The sequence below is a fragment of the Natator depressus genome, chromosome 20, assembly GCF_965152275.1.
Source record: "Natator depressus isolate rNatDep1 chromosome 20, rNatDep2.hap1, whole genome shotgun sequence".
Taxonomy (NCBI): Eukaryota; Metazoa; Chordata; order Testudines; family Cheloniidae; genus Natator; species Natator depressus.
The window spans coordinates 23,770,323-23,790,866 of record NC_134253.1 but is presented as its reverse complement, the minus strand read 5'-3'; the positions used below and the strand labels follow the sequence as shown (position 1 = coordinate 23,790,866).

The 20,544-nt window shown below is 62.1% G+C and overlaps 1 protein-coding gene across 2 annotated transcripts; it reads right to left on the bottom strand.

Moving 5' to 3' along the window:
• Positions 1 to 4,219: 4,219 nt before the first annotated feature.
• Positions 4,220 to 17,716, bottom strand: PLPPR2 (phospholipid phosphatase related 2). 2 transcript variants are annotated; one of them, XM_074935297.1, is made up of 9 exons: positions 17,566 to 17,716; positions 12,404 to 12,522; positions 10,409 to 10,597; positions 8,578 to 8,698; positions 8,041 to 8,294; positions 7,551 to 7,727; positions 6,181 to 6,318; positions 4,993 to 5,111; positions 4,220 to 4,444 (listed from the first exon to the last, which is right to left on the bottom strand). In XM_074935297.1, the coding sequence occupies exons 2-9, from the start codon at positions 12,467 to 12,469 to the stop codon at positions 4,339 to 4,341; spliced, it is 1,170 nt and encodes a 389-aa protein (XP_074791398.1). In that variant the 5' UTR covers positions 12,470 to 12,522; positions 17,566 to 17,716; the 3' UTR covers positions 4,220 to 4,338. The 2 variants fall into 2 exon arrangements, 1 of the variants encoding a protein (XP_074791398.1); XR_012635868.1 differs by having other exon boundaries at positions 4,323 to 4,444; positions 4,925 to 5,111.
• Positions 17,717 to 20,544: the final 2,828 nt, after the last annotated feature.

The window sequence follows — 20,544 nt, the reverse complement described above, 5'->3', positions numbered from 1 at the left end:
TGTCCACCCTCGCCAGGGGTGACGTGCCAGTGATCACACAGACAGTCAGTGGCAGTGCTGAGGATAGAACCCAGGAGTCCTGGCTCCCAGCCCCCACCCCCCTGCTCTAACCACGAGACACCACTCCCCTCTGAGAGCTGGAAATCCTGACTCCCAGCTGTCAGAGAGCCACAGGTCCGGTGCTCCCACACGGCTCTGGAACAGTCCCTGGGCAGACCAGACCCCTTTCGAGGGTTAACTCCCTTAAGGTCACATGCTCTCGCTGGGGTAAGCACCTCTCCTGCCCTCACCACCCCTGGGTCAAGCCATGAGCTCGCCGGGGCAAGGCCACCTGGGTTGGATCCCTGGGAAGGCTTTCACCCCAAAGAGAGCCATGCCCCCCGACTTCCTGAGCCTGGAGTGACTCCCAGCCAGCGGTGTAAATAGGGTTTATTAGAGTTGGGAACCCAGCGGAGCAGGTGCTGGGTTAGCCTAGAGACCAGTTTGTTTTCATTCCCGGCCTAACCAGGCCACCTGGTCACCCGCCTTCATGCTTTGTTCTCCTGCTGGCTTCCCGCAGAGGGGGGCGGCCGGCCTGGGGCATTAGATCTGAGGCACCAACTGTCTGGCCCATTGTCGTCCGGGTTCGTCATGGGCATGGGGCCCCCGGCAACCAGGTGTCGATCACACCTGGATCGCTACAAAGAATAAACCCCCTTGTTCACACACCTAGTTAACCAGGCAGCACAGAGGGGAAACTGAGGCACACACCATATTCATACAAAATATTAAGAATTCCCATTTTTTTCACACCATCCCCCCCCCCCCGCTCTAACCACTAGACCCCACTCCCCTCCCAGAGCTGGAAATAGAACTGCCGAGTCCTGGCTCCCGGCCCATCCCAACTCTAACCACTAGCCCATAACCCCTAACCCCAGTCTTTACAACCGGTCTCACACTAGGTACAATTACATTCTCACTCAGTGCTGATGTTTGGGAGCCCCTCTCCAGCTGGCAGGGGTACCCGGCCCCCGGTTTCCAATTTTTGTGAGACCAGCCCCCACTTTGGAGTCAGGAGGTATCTCCGCATCCCCCCTCCCCAGCCTGCGGCCAAGGGCCCCTTCGCAGGGCAAACGCAAACCAATCCCAAGCGGTTTGATGCCAGCTGGTGAGCTGGAGGGAAAGTTTTAAACGGCTCCGAGGTTCGTCCCAGGCTGGGATGTGGGGGGACGGGGTGCCCAGCAGGGACCCCATCCCAGGGCTGGATCTAGGCCCCATGGGGCTGGGCAGTGCACTGAGTGAATAGCTAATGCCTCTGCCTCCCCCCATGTACCCTGTGCACATGGACCCACACTCAGCCGTACGCCCCCCAAGCCCGCACTCTACCCATGCCCGCGGCAGCTCCCATCTCCTCCCTGCCAACACCCTGGCTACAGGGGGCCCCGGCATGGCACTTGGCCCTTCCTGGGGGCGGCTGCCCAGCCCACCAGTGCCAGGCTCTGCGGAAGGGCAGGAGCGCAGCCTCACCTGGGCCTCGTTAGCTGGAAGGCCGTTAATTAAGGTCGGAGCCCCTGGGCCCGACCAAAGGCTTAGGCAAGCTCTGTTGTGGGGGGACTGAGCTAGGCAAACGGAGCAGCCTAGTGACCTTGGGATGGGTCAGGTTTGCTCTAGGCTCTGAGGGAAGAGCCCTTAAATCCTGGCCACGGGAGGGCTTGGCTTTGCCTCCGCCGGGCTGTTGAAGGGCCTTCATTACGGAGGGAAACTGAGGCAGGCTGCGCTCAGCCACAAGGGGGTGGTGGGGAGGGGCGGGTGCCCCTTCTGCAGGTCCGTCTACCCCGGCATCCCAGCTGGACCCTTCAAAAGTAGCGGTGAGGTCCGAGCCCCCCAAGTGAGGAGGGAATAACTTGCCCCCAGGGGAGCCGCCCATCTACCCCGCAACTCCTGCTGAACATCCCCCCCCCACACACACGAGGGTTGGGGGGGGCTGTTCTCTTGCTATTGCAAAGCCTCCAGATGCTCCTGGGATACGCCTCCCCCCGCCCCCCCCCCGTGTGATTGTGTTTCCATGGCAATGGAGAATAAACCACCGCATCAGGGGAAGAGAGATTTGCCCCTGGGACATTGGGGTGGGGGCAGGGACTGCCCTGGACACAGGCCACTGGGAATTCCAGGCCACGGGGCCTTCCCCTCTAGGGGGCACTGGCTCCAATCCCGCCCCCGGGCAGGGGTCTGGCTGGCTCGGGGGTGGGAAATGGGACACTGGGCCTTGGGGGGTTCACCCTGACAATGAACTGGGCTCGAGAGAGTCACTGGGGGAGAGTGTCCCACCCTGGAGGTGCAGGGGGAGGGGGATGCTATGAGCCCCCCCACATCAGCGACACGCCCTGTTTCATGTGGCTGACATGGCTGATCCGTCACATCAGGAGGGGGTGACACTGGAGCTTGGCCAGGAAGCCTGGGGAGGGGGGAGCCCAGGGCTGGGCTAGCAGGAGTCTGTGGGTCAGGAGTGAGGGGCACTGGCAGAGCTGGGGGGAGCCCAGGGCTGGGATAGCAGGGAGCTGTGGGTCGGGAGTGAGGGGCATCAGTTGCACTGTTTGCTCTGATCTCTGCCCCCCGCCCCAGTTGCAGCCTCACACACTCGTTCTGGGGGGGCTGCGACTCAGGGGGCTGATGATTGACGACTCTCCAGGCCACCAGCGTCTGTTACAAACGTGATTTTTATTAAATCCTTGTGGGAACATGTTAGATTTGGCCTGACCCCCCCACCTTTGGATCAGACCTTCCCCCGCCCCCCCCAGCCACCCCCACCCCAGGCACCTGCCCCCCATATCCCAGCAGGGGGGGTTCTCCACAGCAGACTCCCCAGCCCTGGCCGGACGACCCAAGGGGGAAGAAATGGGTCCAGGATGTGTTCGATCCCCCTGGAGGTTGGGGTGTTGATGCAGCAGCTCCGCGCCCCCCCCCCGGCTCCGGGGCTCCCCTCGCACTCCTGGCTTGTGATGATAGGAGTGAGTCCGGCTCCAGGTGTGAGGGTGGCGGGGAAACCCCGGCGGGGGCGAGTCCGGCCCAGCCACTCGCAGGGGTGTGAATGGCCCCAGCTCGGCGCCCATCACTTAAACCCCGACGTCGTTAACGACTCCAGCCCTGGGGGGGGGGCATGGATCAGCCACCAGCCACGGCTCTGTTGGTGCCACGAGTGGGGGGCACTTAGTCCTTCCCCCCCAGGCAAGGAGGACAGGGGCCCAGGGGCCCACCAAGCCCCCCCACAACACCCATCTGGTCTGGGCAACTCCTGTGGGTGGGGCTTATTCCATGGGTGGAGCTTGGACGAGCCCCTCCCCTTCCCCCATCTGAGCCCTATGGTTGGACAGCGATAATCTGTGATTGATGGGTGAGGCTGAGCTGCTCACAAAGGGCTCAGGATTCCCCCTCCCCCACTTCTCTGGGCACCGACAGCTTTGGGGGGGCACCCTGGGACCCCCCCAGGGAGAAGGGTCATGGCTGTAGGGGTGCCCAGGCCCCGGGCAGCCAGGATGAATGGGCTCCAGAGACAGAAGCAGCCCCCCACGCCTGCCCCCCAATGCCCTCGCCCACCCCTCACACATGTGCCCCCCCCACCCAGCCGTGCCCCCTCCTACCCTTCCCCCGATCTGCTCAATCCAGATTCAGCAGGGCCCAGAATTTGTTGCAAACAACCCCCCCCCCACCACATTGCTCCCAGTTTGCTGGTTTCTTCCTTTTGTCTTGAGCTCTGCCGAGGCCTTTGAAACCAGCCCCCGACCCCCCCTCTGGCCCCCACTGCCCCCTGACCCCCCTCTGACCTTCATCACCCCCCTCTGGCCCCCACTGCTCCCCCAGCCCCCCACTCAGCACTGCCCCCTTGTCAGCTTCTGTCCCCAGCCCCCCCCCGATCAAACTGACTGACATACCACCCCACTTCCCCCCGTCCAATCTCCCACCTGCCCAGCCTGCATAGAGGGGAGGCAGCACTCAGCTGGGGGCCCTTTGGGGCTCTCAGTGGGGGGCCCTAATTGTGTTCCTATCACCCCAACTTCAGCAGCTGCAGGATGGGGGGGACTGAAACTCCCACTTATTGCCCTGGCTGCAGGATTGGGCCCACCTCGGGTGGGGGGGGAAGAAAGCTGGGCCCTATAGAAAAGGAGGGTGAGATTTTACACCCCCTCCCCCCCACGCGCGCCACACTTACGAGTGTGTCATTACAAACCACAAACAAACCAGGGAGGAATTGGTTAAAGGGATGGTGCTGGTCGGGGGGGCAATAGGCAAAGGGGTGTCCTGGGTGGGAGGTTCTGGGGGGGCCCCAACATCCCCTCCCCTCCCCAGGGGGCAGTGTCTCCGTCAGACCTCGCTGGTGACGGAGCGGGAGGGGATGAGCACGTCGGGGGTGGTGGGGAAGAGACACAGCTGGGGGTCAGGTGATTTCTGGGAGCACAGCTCTGTGATCCTGGAGGGGAGAGAAACGGAGGGGGGGGAAGAGCTTTAAATGTGTCCCCAAAGCCCCTGAAAAAGTTACAGTCCCCCACATTGAACCCACAACCTTTGGTCCCAGAGCACAGCCCTCTAGTGATACAGCTGAGGGAGCAATGCTGGTAGTAGGCACCACTGGTAGGTTGTTATCCCCTTTGCAATCTGGCTCGGGCAGCGCTGGTAGGTTGTTATCCCCTCTGCAATCTGGTTTGTCCAGCGCTGGTAGGTTGTTATCCCCTCTGCAATCTGGTTTGGCCAGCGCTGGTAGGTTGTTCCACCTCCAAATCCCCCATTTTTCTCTCCTTTCCCCCCAAAACTCCTGTTTCATGCCCCCCAGAATCTGCATATTCTCCGAAAATTAATTTGCCCTCCCAAAACACATTCCCATAATCCACCCTCCCCATTCACCCCCTCTCCTGCCCCACTTCCCCCCTCCCTGGCACTGGGCTGCACCTGCCTGGGGGTGGGGGGAGGGAGCGCTCCCTCGGCAGGTCTCCAGCAGGGCGTAGGGGGGGTGGCACTTACTCGTAGGGCCGAGCCGCCCCAGCGTGGCCCCCCATGCGAAGGGAGCGAGCTAGCTGCCTCTCCAGGCCTCGGGTGAGCAGCGTGGAGAAATCCTGCTCTTCTGGGGGGTCCCTGACCCGCTAGGGCCCCCCCCAGGGAGAGCAGCGTCAGGCGGGAGGAGGGGGGAAATGGGGGGGAAAGAAACGACAGAGAGATGGAAACAATGTTAGGCCTTTGCTCCTTGCTCACCATGGGTGGGGGAATTGGGGGGGTTGAGGGGTCTTTGGGGTTCACACTGGGGGGATCAGGGGGTCATTGGCATTCAAACTGTTGGATGTGGGGTTCAAATGGGGGGCATCGGGGGTCTCACAGGGGGGAGCCCTCACAGGGGGGACTGAGGCTCCTATGGGGTGAGAAAGGGGTTTGGGGCTCATCTCTGGGGGGCAGCCTGAGATGGAGAAGGGTGGGAATGGGAGGGGGAAGTGTGGCGAGAGAAGGAACCCAGGATGCAGGACTCGGTGTCTATACTCCCCCCCCGCGCCCCCAATTGGGCCCCACTCCTCCTGCATGTCCCCGCCAGACCCCGCCCCGTTCAGCATCCTCCCCCAAGACTGTGAGAGCCACCCCCACCCTACAGCCAGCTGCCATGGGTGCTGGGGGCCAGATGCCTGGTGAAGCATCCCCCCCCCCAACACCACCCCTGCTCCCTGCATGACCTGGGGGGCAGGCGGGGGTGTTGAGGTGTCATGGGGCCACGGGTGAGGGTTTCAGGGGGGAGGGGACCAGGGGAGTTATGAAGTTCCCAGCTCCCACGCTGGGGGCCAGGGGTTAAGGCCGCACTGTCCTGGCCCCACTGCCTCTCCCCATCCTGATCCCACCCCGAGGGGAACCTACCCCCCCCCACAGCTCCCCACCAGCTCAGAATGTGAGGTGGGGGAGGGGATGGCAGCGGGGCCATGTGACCCCCTCCCTCACACCTGCTCTCCCAGTCCTACACCCCCGTTCTGCAGCCCCCCAACCTCCACCCCTGCGCCCTGCAGCATCCTGCATTTTCCTGGGGCTCGGGACGGGGGGGGGCACTGAGCAAAGAGCCCCCGGCCCCAGAGGATGCAGCCACTGCCCTGCGACGGGAGGGGGATGGGCTGGCTGGTGGCTCCCCAGAGCTGGGCGCATCCCCAGGTGGCTCGTTGCGGGTGCCCTGCCCCTCACCTGGGCTACGCTGAACTTTTCCAGGGGGCTCTCGACGCAGGGCAGCCCCACGCCGGGGACGCTGGCCAGGCTCTCGGCCGGCGCCGGCTTCTGGGCCGCGGGCGCCTTGCTCCGGAAGTTATTGACCACGCAGGTGACCTGGGGATGGGGACCCAGAGTGAGGGAGGGTCCGGCCCCCCTAGGCACCCCTCCCCGCTCCCTGCGGCGCGGCGCCCCCCAGCTGACGGGTGGCTGAGTGCGATGGGGGGATTCTGGGGTGTGGCTGAGAGGCCTCCTGGGTGGGGGGTTGTGCGCTGAGGACTGTTGGAGTTGGGGGTGAGGTGGGGGCTGTGTGGTTTGGTGGGGTGTCCGGGGGGGTAGGGATGGGGGGCAGGTGGGTGCTGTGTGGTAGGGAATGGGGGACTGCGGGGGGCTTAAGGGCCAGATGGGGGGCTGTGGAGAGCTGTGGGGGATTTGGAGGGTCAGGTGAGAGATTGAGAAGAGCTGTGGGGGTGGGGACCATGTGGGGGTGGGCTCGGGGGGGTGTCAGGGAGGTGTGGGGGGCAGCAGAGGGTGTGGGGGGGCAGGTGGGAGGCTGTGGAGAGCTGTTGGGATGGGGGCCAAGTGGCAGGGGCTGGGGTTGTTTAAGGGAGGTGGGGGGCCGTGGGGAGCTCAGGGGGCAGGTGGGGGGCTGTGGAGAGGCATGGGGGGTGGGTGCTATGTGGCAGGGGCTGGGGGTGTTCAGGGGAGATGGGGGGCCATGGGGGAGCTTGGGGGCCAGGTGGGGGGCTGAGGGCGCTCAGGGGAGCTGGGGAGCTGCGGGGGAGCTCGGGCGGGCAGGTGTGGAGCTGGGGGTGCTGGGAGAGCCGAGGGGGCTGGGGTTGCTCAGGGGAGGTGGGGAGCCATGGGGGGCAGATGGGGGACTAGGGGGGCTGTGGGGGTCATGTGGCAGGGGCTTGGGGGAAGTGGGGGGCGGTGGGGTGGCTGTGGAGAGCTGTGGGGGTAGGCGCCTTGTGGCACGGGCTGAGGGCGCTCAGGGGAGGTGGGGGGCTGTGGGGGAGCTCGGGAGGGACAGTTTGGGGGCTGGGGGGCCTGTGGAGAGCCGAGAGGGCTGGGGCACTCAGGAGAGGTGGAGAGTCGTGGGGGGCAAGTAGGGGGCTGTGGGGGCTGTGGACAGGCGAGTGGGCTGAGGGCGCTCAGAGGAGGTGGGGGGCTGTGGGGGAGCTCGGGGGGGACAGTTTGGGGGCTGGGGGGCCTGTGGAGAGCCGAGGGGGCTGGGGCACTCAGGAGAGGTGGAGGGTCGTGGGGGACAAGTAGGGGGCTGTGGGGGCTGTGGACAGGCGAGGGGGCTGGGGACGCTCCGGGGAGGTGGGGGGCTGTGGGGGGCTCACCAGGAAGGCGGCGATGGCGGCTCCGGTCAGGAATCCAGCCAGCACATCAGCCCAGTGGTTTCGGTGCTCGGCCACCCGCACCACCCCCACGAGGGCAGCCGGGCCGGCCAGCGCCAGGCAGAGCGTGGGCTTGGCCAGCCGGGAGCCCCGCACCTCCAGCACCAGCGTCACATACATCTGGGGGGAGAGAGATGGCGTGGGGGGGGGCAGGATCCATCAGAAGCCCCCCAAGCCCTGCCCTCCGGACCCCCCTGCCCGCAGACTGCCTGCCTCCCTCCCCCTCCCTTGGGCTGCCCTGCCCCATAGCCCCCCCCACCGCACTGCCTCCCCTCTCCCTGCCCTACGGCCCCCTGTGCTGTCCCCTCTCCCTGCCCCCTCAACCCCTCTGCCCCACCTCCCTACCCCCATCCCACTGCCCCGACTAGCCCCGCGGCCTCCCCTCCCTCTGCCCCACAGCCCCATCAGCCTGTCCCAGCCCCCCAGCCCGTACGGCGGTGTAGACCACGGCGTAGGCACTGAGCGCAGCGTCCTTGGAGGGGAAGGCTTTGCGGGCTGCAGTGACCAGGGCGGGGTTCCCAGCGCAGGCCCCCCGGTCGGTGATGTACTGGGGGCCGGGCAGCTGGCACCCCAGGGCCGTGTAGTTGGGGCGGCAAACGGAGAGGAAGTGGGGGGTCTGGTTCCCCGTGACGACCTGCCCGGCGTTCGCGAAGATGGTGGTGGTGAACAGGCCGAAGGAATAGACACCTGCGGGAGGAGGGGAATGATTAGTGCAGAGATGGGGGGCTGCCGGTCAGGAGCGAGGGGAACCGGCAGAACAGGGGGGAGGACAGCCCAGGGCCGGGCGAGCAGGGGGCTGTGGGTCGGGAGCGAGGGGCACCAGCAGAATGGGGGGGAAGACAGACCAGGGTTGGGCGAGCAGGGGGCTGCGGGTCGGGAGCGAGGGGCACCAGCAGAACGGGGGGGAAGACAGACCAGGGCCGGGCGAGCAGGGGGCTGCGGGTCGGGAGCGAGGGGCCCCCCCACTCACCCAGGAAGCGGACGATGCGTCTCAGCAGCGGGATGAAGTAGCAGCATTCCCCAGAGACGATGGTTTTCTCCTTACGCCGCCGCGGCCAGCAGAGAAATCCAGCCAGTTCCCCGACCAGGATCTTGGAGCCGGGGGGGGCAGGAGCCCAGTTAGCGGCTGCATCAGCACCCCCCACCTCAGGCCCAATCCCCCTGGGCCCCATCCGCAGGGGCTGCCCCCTCCCACTTCTCGGGAAGCAGGACGGGATCTAGGAGCCAGCCAGGGCAGCCTTGGGGCTGCTCTAACTCATGCTCTGCCCCAGCACAGGCCTCTGTGGGGAGGCAGGGAGCAGGCACACCCCAGTGTGCTCCAGCTACGCCCCCCAAGCCAGGGCCTTAGGCCAGCCTGGAGCTCCTGGGACCAGGCAGGGGAGCTCCCACCTGAGAAGCACAAAGTGCCATCACCATAACTGAGAATCGGGCCCAGGGTGCAGGATCGGGCCCCCAAGAGCCCCCCCTTAGTCTTCCCCTCCCCCAATACCCTGTCCTGCCCCCAGGGGGCACTCCGCTGCCATCGGGACCCCAGCCTGGATCCCAATGCTGGCCCCACTGCTCCAGGTGCTGGGGGATCCTTGGGGCAGGGGGTGGGGGAGGAGTGAGGCAGCCTCATCTGTGCAGGGAGGAGTTGGGGATCCCTGACCCCCCCTTCTAGCCCCTCCCCCCAGCCCTCCCTGGGTCCCGTCCTCCCTCCCCGCCCCCCGGCAGAGCAGACGGTGCAGCCAGGATTAGCCAACTGGAGCGGACGGAGCCCAGATGCAGGGGAGTGGAGGGAAGGGAGGGGGGCTGGGAGCTCCCAGCTTCTAAAGCGGGGGACGGAGCCGTGGACTATCTCCCCCAAACCCTGCCTCAGTTCCCATGAAGGGGAGATCGGGGAAGGGCAGGGATGGAGGGGCGGGGGTGGTGGGCAGAGGGCAAAGACGGAGAAAGAGAGAAAGGGAAATGGGGCTGTGGGTGGGGACTGAGGGGCACTGGTGGAGCACTGGGGGGGGGGCTGAGCCCCCTCCCAGCTCAGCCCCATCTTTCTCCTGCCCCAAGGCCCCATCCGTGCTCTGGGAGGGGGGAGGCCCTGCTTTCCGTGTCCAGCTGCTGGTCAGTGGGGCCAGGACAGGGGCTCGGCCGTACGCGGAACCAGCCGCATTCATGCTGCCAGCTTGGCATGGGGGGTGTGGGCTGGGGGCACCAGGCCCCAGCTGCTCCCTGTTCCCTTTGCACAGATGATCTACATGACTCCCCTGCCCCACCCCTGCTGGCCCCCCAAAAACCCCAGCCCCCCCTCCACTCCACCAGTCTCCTGGAGCCACCAGTCCTGCCCCCCAGCCCGCACGCCACTCCATGCAGAAGCAACGTCCAGTCCCTGCTAACCCAGGCCCGGATCCAGGACCCTGACACCCCAGCTGGGTCTGAGGGCCCCCCGGAGGAGGCTCTGAGAACCCCAAGCAGCCCCCCCCCCCACAGTCTATGCTCTGCAGGTGCCAGCGGGTCCCTGTGGCAGGGGGAGCCCTTGGTCACTGGCCCCCAATGGGGCACATGGGGCTGGTGTGTGGGTGCCTTGACAGCAGCCTCTGCTTGGGGGGGGCACATTGCCCCCAAGCCCAAGGGGTTGGCATGGGTCTGGAGGGTCAGAACCCAGGTGTGACACTCATGGGCCCAATCCCTCTGAGATCCCAGCCCCACCAGAACCCCCGGGCACCACCCAGCCCTCCCATACCCCCCATGCCAGACCCACACGTCAGCCCCCAATGTACACGCCCCCCCCAGCCCCACATGCCACCCCCTGCCCGGGTGCCCCTCACCATGGCCGTGGGCACGGCGGTGACCAGGGAGTAGACCAGGACGGGCGGGGCGCGGCTGGCGTCCTCGGGCCCCGGGTAGGGCTTGGCATAGGCGCTGTCGTAGCAGAAGAAGCCCTGGATGTGGACGGGGAAGGTGTCGGTGTATTCGAAGTGATACGCCAGCAGCGCCGTGCCCGCCATGATCACCAGCTGGAAATAGAACATGGCAGCTCAGCGCCTGGCCCCGGCCCGCGCCCGGCCCGGACTGAGCGCCGGGCGGAGCGGAGCGAGGAGGCAGAGTCGCGGGCTGGGAGCGGGGGGAGCCCAGGAACCATCCGTCCCGCCTCCCCTTCCCTCCCCCCCCCCGGCTCCGTGCAAGCTCCCTCGTGCACTCCCGTTCACGCTTGGGTGCCTGCTGTACCTCCGCATCACATCACGGCCGAGGCACCCACCTCAGTCAGACTGGGGCAGACGGCTGCTCCCCCCCCTCGCCTCCCCCCAGGGCTTCCCCCCCCACCTGCCCCTCCTCCAGCCAGAGCACCCAAATAAATCCAACCCCCCCACACACACCACGCTGTGCCTTTTCAAGGCTGCAGGCCCCCCTCACCCAGCAGTGAGATGCAGCTGCCTCTGGGGTGGGGTGCAGGGGCTGTTTATACAGGGACCCCTTGCTCGGTGCTGAGATGCAGCCACCTCTGGGGTGGGGCATGGGGGCTGTTTAGGATGGGAAGGAAGTGACGAAGGATCCTGTGAGCAAGGGAGTGGGGGCTGGGGATTTGCCTTGGCCCCCCCAGCCCCTGGCAGTGAGCTCAAAGGGTCAGGGCCAGGGTTTTATGAAGTGACAGAAGGAAAATTTCATTCCCTGGCTTGTGGCCCTGGCTCTCTAGGCTGACTTCGTGCTCCTGAGCTGGACGGTGAAGGGGGGTCGTTTAGCCCCCCCCAACATGATCTCCCCCCCACACTTGCCGTTTAACACAGGACCCTCCTCCACAGCAAAACCCCTGTGTCTAACCTCTGGAGGGTTCACGGCAGGAGGGGCTGGTGCTAGGGCATGAGGAAGGGGGGTTGGTAGGGCACTGCTGCAGGGAAGCTCACAGCACTGCCTTCCTCGCCCCTGGCCTGGAGCACTATTGTGGGGAACTTGCAGTGCTGGAGTCCCCCCATCTCCCCAGGCTGGGCACTGCTGCAGAGAAGCTCACAGCTCTGGAGTCCCCCTGGCCGGGGCACTGCCTGGGACAAAGTGGGAATTTTTCATAATGTTTTGTATGACTATGGTGTGTGCCTCAGTTTCCCCTATGTGCTGCATGGGGGTGGGGTCGGGGGAGGTTGTTTACTGTTTGCAGAGGTCCAGGTGTGACTGACACCTGGACCCCAGGCCTATGGAGAGTCCCAGAAAACAAGGACCACATCAAATGCCCGGACGTTTGGTACCTAGCGACTAAGGAGCATGGATGACCCAGATGACCAGGCTGTAACTTTCTGTTCTCTCTGATAACTAAGGGCTTGCTCCGCTGTGTTCCAGAAACTAATAAACCCTCCTGGGAGGGATGTCACTCTGGAGTCAGGAAGTCAGGGGGCATGGCTCCCTTTGGGGGTGCAAGTCTCCCCCAGGGCTCCAATCCAGGTGGACTCGCTGCAGGGAGCTCACGGCATGACCCAGGGGTGCTGAATGTTCGGTCCCAGGAGGCGGGGAAGCCGAGGGGCTGACCCCAGTGAGACAGTGTGACCCTGATGGGGCTGATGCACTGAAGGGGTCTTCCCAGGGCCGTGCGAGAGCACGGGGCCGGTGGATCTGCGACACTGCCACAGGGAAGCTCGCAGTGCCAGGTCCCCGTTTTAAGGTACATTGGTAAATTTTGGATTCTCTCACTAAGCTGAGTGGAGAACAGAACCTAGGAGTCCTGGCTCCCAGCCCCCTCTTCTCTAATCACTACACCCCACTCTCCTCCCATAGCCAGGGAGGGAACCCAGGCTTCCTGGCGCCCAGCCCCACCCTCCTCAGGCCTAATGCCTTACCTCCACGAACACAAAGCAGGGGATGATGGAAATGCTTCTCTTCAGCTCCTGCTTCCCGCCAGCCATGATGCCCACTCCGGGCGTGGGAGAGAGGGGGTCCCTCCGTGGGGAGGGGGCACCTAGCAAAGGAGACCCAAAGGCAGAGCGGTCACTGCATCCCTACACAGCCCCTTGCCCATGCACAGTGCAAACAGAGACCCCAGGTCCCTCCCCCAAGCAGCATCTTGCATGGTGTGAACTGCCCCCCACTCCCCTGATTCATCTTCCAGGCCGAGACCTGGCTGCCCCCCACAGCCCGCACCTCAGCTGAGGCCTCCCATGGGCTCCTGATCTGGCTGCCATCCTGCCACTTAGTCTCCTGTCCCTGCTCCTTTGGGGCGTCGGGACAATCCGACAAATCATAGAATCATAGAATATCAGGGTTGGAAGGGACCCCAGAAGGTCATCTAGTCCAACCCCCTGCTCGAAGCAGGACCAATTCCCAGTTAAATCATCCCAGCCAGGGCTTTGTCAAGCCTGACCTTAAAAACCTCTAAGGAAGGAGATTCTACCACCTCCCTAGGTAACGCATTCCAGTGTTTCACCACCCTCTTAGTGAAAAAGTTTTTCCTAATATCCAATCTAAACCTCCCCCATTGCAACTTGAGACCATTACTCCTCGTTCTGTCATCTGCTACCATTGAGAACAGTCTAGAGCCATCCTCTTTGGAACCCCCTTTCAGGTAGTTGAAAGCAGCTATCAAATCCCCCCTCATTCTTCTCTTCTGCAGACTAAACAATCCCAGCTCCCTCAGCCTCTCTTCATAAGTCATGTGCTCTAGACCCCTAATCATTTTTGTTGCCCTTCGCTGGACTCTCTCCAATTTATCCACATCCTTCTTGTAGTGTGGGGCCCAAAACTGGACACAGTACTCCAGATGAGGCCTCACCAGTGTCGAATAGGGGGGAACGATCACGTCCCTCAATCTGCTCGCTATGCCCCTACTTATACATCCCAAAATGCCATTGGCCTTCTTGGCAACAAGGGCACACTGTTGACTCATATCCAGCTTCTCGTCCACTGTCACCCCTAGGTCCTTTTCTGCAGAACTGCTGCCTAGCCATTCGGTCCCTAGTCTGTAGCGGTGCATTGGATTCTTCCATCCTAAGTGCAGGACCCTGCACTTATCCTTATTGAACCTCATCAGATTTCTTTTGGCCCAATCCTCCAATTTGTCTAGGTCCTTCTGTATCCTATCCCTCCCCTCCAGCGTATCTACCACTCCTCCCAGTTTAGTATCATCCGCAAATTTGCTGAGAGTGCAATCCACACCATCCACACCCCAAAGCGGGACGACGAGTCGAGATTTTGGAATGTTGGTGGAATGGAAATTCGGGGAAAACGTCGGACAGTTGGGAGTAGCCAGACGTTCTCTTTTGATACGTTTGAAGCGTTCGAACAGGACAGAAAACATGAGCTAGGAGAGATCTCAGCATGAGATGGGAAAGCAAGAGGAATGTAAAACAGCACAATACAAGATCTGCTGCGGTGAACGAGAAAGTGTGTCATAGAATCTAAACAGAGAAAATAGAACTGAATACCAAAGTGTAATCAATTCTTTGTCTCAGTTTAGATTCTCTTGCACTTGCATAGAGCTGCGATCTAAACAGAGAAAATATCCTCATATAAAAATATAATCCATTATTTTTTCAGTATTTCGGTTCTATTACACTTTTCTATTAGATAGTATTTTCTCTATTCAGATTATAGCTCTTTCAATGTAACATAATCTAAAGTCTAGATAGTAGAATAATGAGATAAAGGTAATAGAATAATAAATCATATAATCTCCGAGTATAAGGGAATATATAATGTAAAGGTATACAACAGGGTGTAATAGCGTGTGAAAGTTTAAGAGGATAAGGAATTGTACGCAGCAGAAGGACTGGCTCCATTTTGATCAGTTTCCAAATTTTTCTGTTAAAAAGGACGTGGAAATCCACCTTTCAACTGTGACAAAATGGCCTTTTCTGACAGGAAACACCTCTGCCGAAATTGCTTCTGGTCACCGGACTCGGCAGGTTCTGGGCCCCATTCGGGGCCGCAGGCCGGGTGCCAGCTGGGTGGTATCTCCACGGGCGACATACCAAAACCTGGGCTCTACCAAGCGGCTTCCTCCGTGCGGCACCTCCACTCCGCACCGTACGTACCAGGGCACGCCGTCTGGAGGACTCCGTGTTGTAGAACTGGGGGGGCAGATGCGTTCGGGGACTGGACAGAACTGTTAAACGGGTTGACAGTTGGACTATCTGATCCTGTCTGCCCGTGCGAGAGATGGGGAATCCTACCTATGCGAGAGACAACGGATCCCAGCCCACATGCATTGTGCGAGAGGGAGTGGGACCCAGATGTGCTCGTGCGAGGGGGCGGGGCCCAGACACGCTCGTGCAAGAGGGGGCGGGGCCCAGACACGCTTTCTGTCACACTTTCAGTCACACTCCGGGGTTTTGTGCCACCGGAGTTTCCCTGCGAGAAGCGCTCGGTCACCCGTGAAATGGGGCATGTGAGCCAAGCCACCGCGAGGGTGCGACGAGATCCAAGTGTGGCTCAGCCGAGGTAGGAGCCTTTCTCCCATCCCCTGGGGCAACCTCTTCTGCCCCCGCGATTTCTAGAAACCCTGGCTTAGAAACGCTTGTAAATACGAGTGGGTCTATTTTACGTATCCCTCCACCTGCAGGGTAAAGGTACCAAAAGGAAAAGGCTGGAAGTAGTCCCTGCAGAGGCAGCCAGCACACCGCTGAAGGGATGGCATTGGGAAGTGCTGATTGGTGGGGTGGCTGGAAGTAGTCCTGGCAGAGGTGGACAGATGGGCACTGCCTGGGTGAAGGGGCTGGATTGAGACATGCTGATTGGCTGGGAGGTTGGAAGTAGTCCTGGCGGAGGAGGACAGAGCACGGAAGAGGCAGCAGCCTGACCTGTACAATCTACCCCCAGCCCACACACCCGAGAGAGGGCAACAGCCCTTGCGGAGTGACCCGTTCCCCTGGCCCGGGGCCGTCTGCACCCAGTGAGCACAAAGCATTAGCAGGGACCCACGCCTGGGGGCTGACTGGGACTCAGGACTCCTGGGTTCTGTTCCCTGTTCTGCCTCTGACCAGCTGTGTGACCTCATTGCCCCCCTGTGTGCCTCAGTTTCCCCTCCCACTCTGCGTCTATGTAGATTGTAAGCCCCTTGGGGCAGGGACCGTCTCTCAGTGTTCAGCATCTGGCACAACGGGGGCCTGATCTCAGCTGGGGTCTGTGCAGCGCCCGGCACAGCGGGGCCCTGACCTCGATCAGATGCTAGACCCTACCATAAATGCAGTCAACAATCTGAATTCATCTCAACCTTCTTGCTCTCTGCCCCATGTGTTTGGGGAATGGGGGAGGGGTCTTGATGCATTTCAGCCCCCCCCCCCCCCCTGCACAATTACATTGAACTGACAGCCCGCTTCCCCCAGTTCTCTTCCGGATGGTCAGGACCCCCCATCTCCCGGGAGGGGTGTGGTAGCTGATACTGGGGCGAATACCCCCCCACACACACACACTAATCCTGTCCATTTCACACCCCAGTTCGGCTGCCCTGGCTGCACGTGGAGATAAATAGAGATTAACACCACTCCCCCCCGCCACAAAGTTCCCAGCCCCCGTGGATAACCCCACACAGGTCCCTGCTACTGATCCAGACCCCAACCCCAGCCCCACTGTCCAGGTCCTCACCTGGCATCACACCTGTCGAGCCCCCCCTTTTCTGCACAGAGTCAGGCTCTGATCTGCCCCCCGCCTGTACAGCTCTGCCAGGGCCACGGCCCCATCGCCCCTGCCTGAGCTGGGCCAAGGGGCGGATCCAGCCGTCACCAGCCCTGGTTCACTAGCAACAGGCCCCCTCGCTCTGAGTCACCAGGCGCCTGGCTCTCGGGCCCAGCGATCGCACCCGTTACTGGCTACAGATTCCACCGAGACTGGGCCAGGCTGGGGGGCTGTAAATCTCTGTATCCCAGACACCCCCTTTTATACAGCCCCACCCCCTCCTCCCTCTATCCATCCAGCCCCACAAACACCCATCTATCTATCCATCCATCTCCATACACCCTCCTCCAGCCATCCAGCCATCCCCGCACACCCCTTTTATACAGCCCCTCCCCCCTCTATCCATCCATATACACCCCCTCTACCCATCCTTCCCCACACACCCCTTTTATACAGCCCCACCCCTCCCCCTCTATCCATCCATCTCCATACACTCTCCTCCAGCCATCCAGCCATCCCTGCACACCCCTTTTATACAGCCCCTCCCCCCTCTATCCATCCATATACACCCCCTCTATCCATCCATATACACCCCTTTTATAGAGCCCCACCCTCCCCCTCTATCCATCCTTCCCCATACACCCCTTTTATACAGCCCCTCCCCCCCATCCATCCATATACACCCCCTCTAACCATCCATCCCTGCACACCCCTTTTATACAGCCCCACCCCCTCTACCCATCCTTCCCCACACACGCCTTTTATACAGCCCCACCCCCTCCTCCCTCTATCCATCCAGCCCCACACACCCTCCTCTAGCCATCCAGTCATCCCCACACACCCCTTTTATACAACCCCACCCCTCCCTCTCTATCCATCCATATACACCCCTCTATCCATCCATATACACCCCTTTTATACAGCCCCACCCCCTCCTCCCTCTATCTATCCAGCCCCACACACCCTCCTCCATCCATCCAGTCATCCCCCCATACACCCCCTTTTATACATCCCCACCCCTCCCCACAGTCAATCCATATACACCCTCCTCTATCCATCCATCCCCATATACCTCTTTTATACAGCCCCTCCCCCCTCTGTCAATCCATATACACCCCCTCTATCCATCCATCCCCATACACCCCTTTTATACAGCCCCTCCCCCTCTATCCATCCATCTCCATACACCCCTTTTATACAGCCCCTCCCCCCTCTATCCATCCATCCCCATACACCCCTTTTATACAGCCCCTCACCCTCTGTCCAGCCATACATCCCCCTCTATCCATCGAGCCCCGACACACGCATTTGTCCATCTCACACCCCCAGCTCCCCCCCAGCGGCTGTTGCTGGCCCCCGCTGCCCGGCGCTGGGGCCTGCCGACCCCTCTCACCGCCCCTCTCTAGGCAGCAGCCATCGCTGCCCCCCCGGCCAGGCCCCCGGGGCTCCTCGCCGGCCGGTCACTGCTCCGCCGGCCGCCGGCCCGGCTCCATCGCGCTGGATCGCGGCGACCGCCCGGTTCCGGAGCCGCTCCGCAGCTGCGGCTTCTCCAGAGCGAGGGGGCGGCGCAGGGGCGGGGGTGGGAGCTGCGGGGGGGGGGATCAGCTGGCGTCATTAACATGAGGCATGTGCCCCCTGCGAGGGGGGGGTCCAGGCGCGGAGAAGGGGCTGTGCCCCCCCCATGCCGTCCCCCTTTGCAGGTTGATTGTCCTGGTGCTCGCTGGGGTTTGTATTGTGCCCCCCTCCTCCCCCCCCCCCGCTTAAGGGGTCTGAGAAAATGTGTATGTGGGTCGATCATAATCTGGTGGGAGCAGTTTGGGTGGGACTGTGCTTAAAACGCCCCCCCCATCTCCACACACGCCAGAGGGGTGTTTATCCCCCTCCGGGGGTCTTTGCCCTAGGTGACCGAGAGAGTCGGAGCGGGGCTAGAACCTCGGAGTCCCAGGAGAAAGGGAGAAGATGGGGGGGGTCCATTATGGAGGTGACACTCGGCCGGGACGAGGGTCTCATGAAAAGGGGACCCCAGCTCTCGTGTGTGGGTGAGAGGTCCAGTGTGGCCAATGCTCAGGAGTCTCACGATCATTGTTTGCTTCCTCAAGGCCCCAGGTCCTGGAGTCAGGGGAGATGGGATGATTTCAGCCTTCGGTCTTGAAGAAAAAGGAAGTTTCTAACCCTCGAGGCTGCGGCGACAGCTTCAAAATGGGCGACTGGGAGGCCCACCCCATCTCGGGAGCCAGTCGGTTCTGGCCAGTGGGAGGACAAAGGGCTGAAGAGAGAGGACCCAGGTGATCTGACCAGCCAGTTCCAGCCAGTGTGGGAACAAAGGACAGAAGAGAGAGGGCCCAGGTGACCTGTCTGCTTGGGACCGAGGACAAAGGAGGGAGGAGAGGCTGTAGGATGATCGGCTGAAAGGAGGGGGTGTCGGGACTGGGAGCAGAGGGCAGCCTGAGTCCACCTGGATGTGGGATCGACCTAGATGAACTGGGCTGAGGGTTGCTAGGTCCAGGGCCCTGAGAATCCCTTTGCTGGGTCCAGTGTTCAATAAACCCTCTGTTACTCTGGCTGAGGGTCACTGCAGGCTCGAGATCAGGGTGGCCTTGGTCCCTCTGGGGGTGGGGGCCGCAGGGGTCCAGAGCAAGTGGACTTCCTGAGTGGGAGAGACAGGCATGCAGAAAGCTCAGAGGAAAGGTCCCAGGGGGTAGCGGGGCCAGAGGACCGAACCCTAGGGAGAGAGTGCAACCCTCACGGGGGCCTGTCACATGGAAGGTCCCTCCCAGGGGCTGTAGGGAGCCCAGTGAGCACAGGGCCTGTGAGTCCATGACACGGCTTCTGTCTGAATCTTTTCCTTAAGCTGGGTCAAATAACCGTCTGGTGGGTTTAGACCAGGGTTGGGCAAACTACGGCCCACGGGCCACATCCGGCCCATCAGACCATTTAATCCAGCCCTCTGCTCCCGCTGGGGATTGGGGTCGGGGATTTGCCCCATGCTGCACGGCTCCCAGGAGGTAACCGGCATGACCCCCCTCCAGCTCCTATGTAGTATGCGGAGGCGTGGCCAGGCGGCTCTCCCCGATGCCCTGTCCGCAGGCGCTGCCCCTGCAGCTCCCATTGGCCAAGGTTCCTGGCCAATGGGAGCTGCAGGGGTGGTGCCAGTGGACAGGACAGCTCGTAGAGCTGCCTGGCCATGCCTTGGAGTCACAGCGGGGACATGCTTCCAGGAGCTGCTTGTGGTAAATGCCACCCAGACCCAGCACCCCTGAGCCCACTCTGTGCCCCAATCCCCAGCCACAGCCCTGATCCCCCTCCCGCCCTCTGAACCCCAAACCCCTCATCCCCAGCCCCCCCCCCCGAGTCTGCCCCGCACCCTGAACTCCTCATTTCTGGCCCCACCCCAGAGCCTGCACCCCCAGCTGGAGCCCTCACCCCCTCCCACACCTCTACCCCCAATTTCGTGAGCATTCATGGCCTGCCCTACAATTTCCATATCCATACATGGCCCTCAGGCCAAAAAGTTTGCCCACATCATGATGTAACGACTATACACATGGCTACGTGCGTACTGAATGGGGGCGGGGGGCTGCTTCCACGGGGCAGCGCATCCACCTGCATTTCGGGTGTCCCGATGTTGAGGGACTGGGCGCGGGAGCGTAATGCAGCAGGGTGCATGGACAGGCTGGAGGGACCTGTGCCCCGGGCCAGAGTGAACCCGGGGGGCAAAGTAGCTCCATGGAGCTGGCCACAGATTCTCTCTGCTCTGATCCAAGCACTCACCGAGGGCATCTGGGGTGTACAAATTGCCAGCTGGCAGAGGGGAAATGCCGGGTTTGCAGTGCCAGGAGCTCATAGTTTGGGGTACAGGCAAGGCAAGCTGTGACTCACCCTGCACCCCTGGGGTAGCCCCAAAAGAGTCCCAGGGAGTGCCTGAAGCATGTGGGTCACGGCAGCTTTCTCTCAGGCAGGTGCAAGCTAACGGGGATCTGGGGGTGGGGGGGGAGAACTGGTTGGGAAAAGCAAAGGAGAACAGAAAAGGACAACGTGAATGCTCATGGGAAACAGTCCACTCCCTTCACACGTGCTTGTGCAAATCACAACAGATACCAGTCCCAAGTGCTTGTGCAAAACAGTCTGCTCCATTCCCAAGTGTAAAACACAAGGGCGACCATTCCCATGCACCTGTGCAAGATGCGGCAGGTTCCACTTCCGCTCGCTGGTGAGAAACAGGGCACTTTCCGTTCACAAGTGCTCGTGCGAAACGCAGCACGGTCCAGCACAGCTTCTGGTGGAACACCTGCTGCTTCTTGGAGGCATCCAAGAAGCTGGAAGGCCCAGCTCTGTGCTCTACAGATCCCGTGCCCCCCAGTTCAGCGCTAAA

Coding starts and splice junctions, on each gene's coding strand:
- PLPPR2 (XM_074935297.1), bottom strand. CDS start 12,469: ATGGCTGGCGGGAAGCAGGAGCTGAAGAGAAGCATTTCCATCATCCCC. Junction 10,598..12,403: donor CCTGCTTTGTGTTCGTGGAG/GTAAGGCATTAG, acceptor TTCTATTTCCAG/CTGGTGATCATGGCGGGCAC. Junction 4,445..4,992: donor GGGGCGGCTCGGCCCTACGA/GTAAGTGCCACC, acceptor TCTCCCCTCCAG/GATCACAGAGCTGTGCTCCC.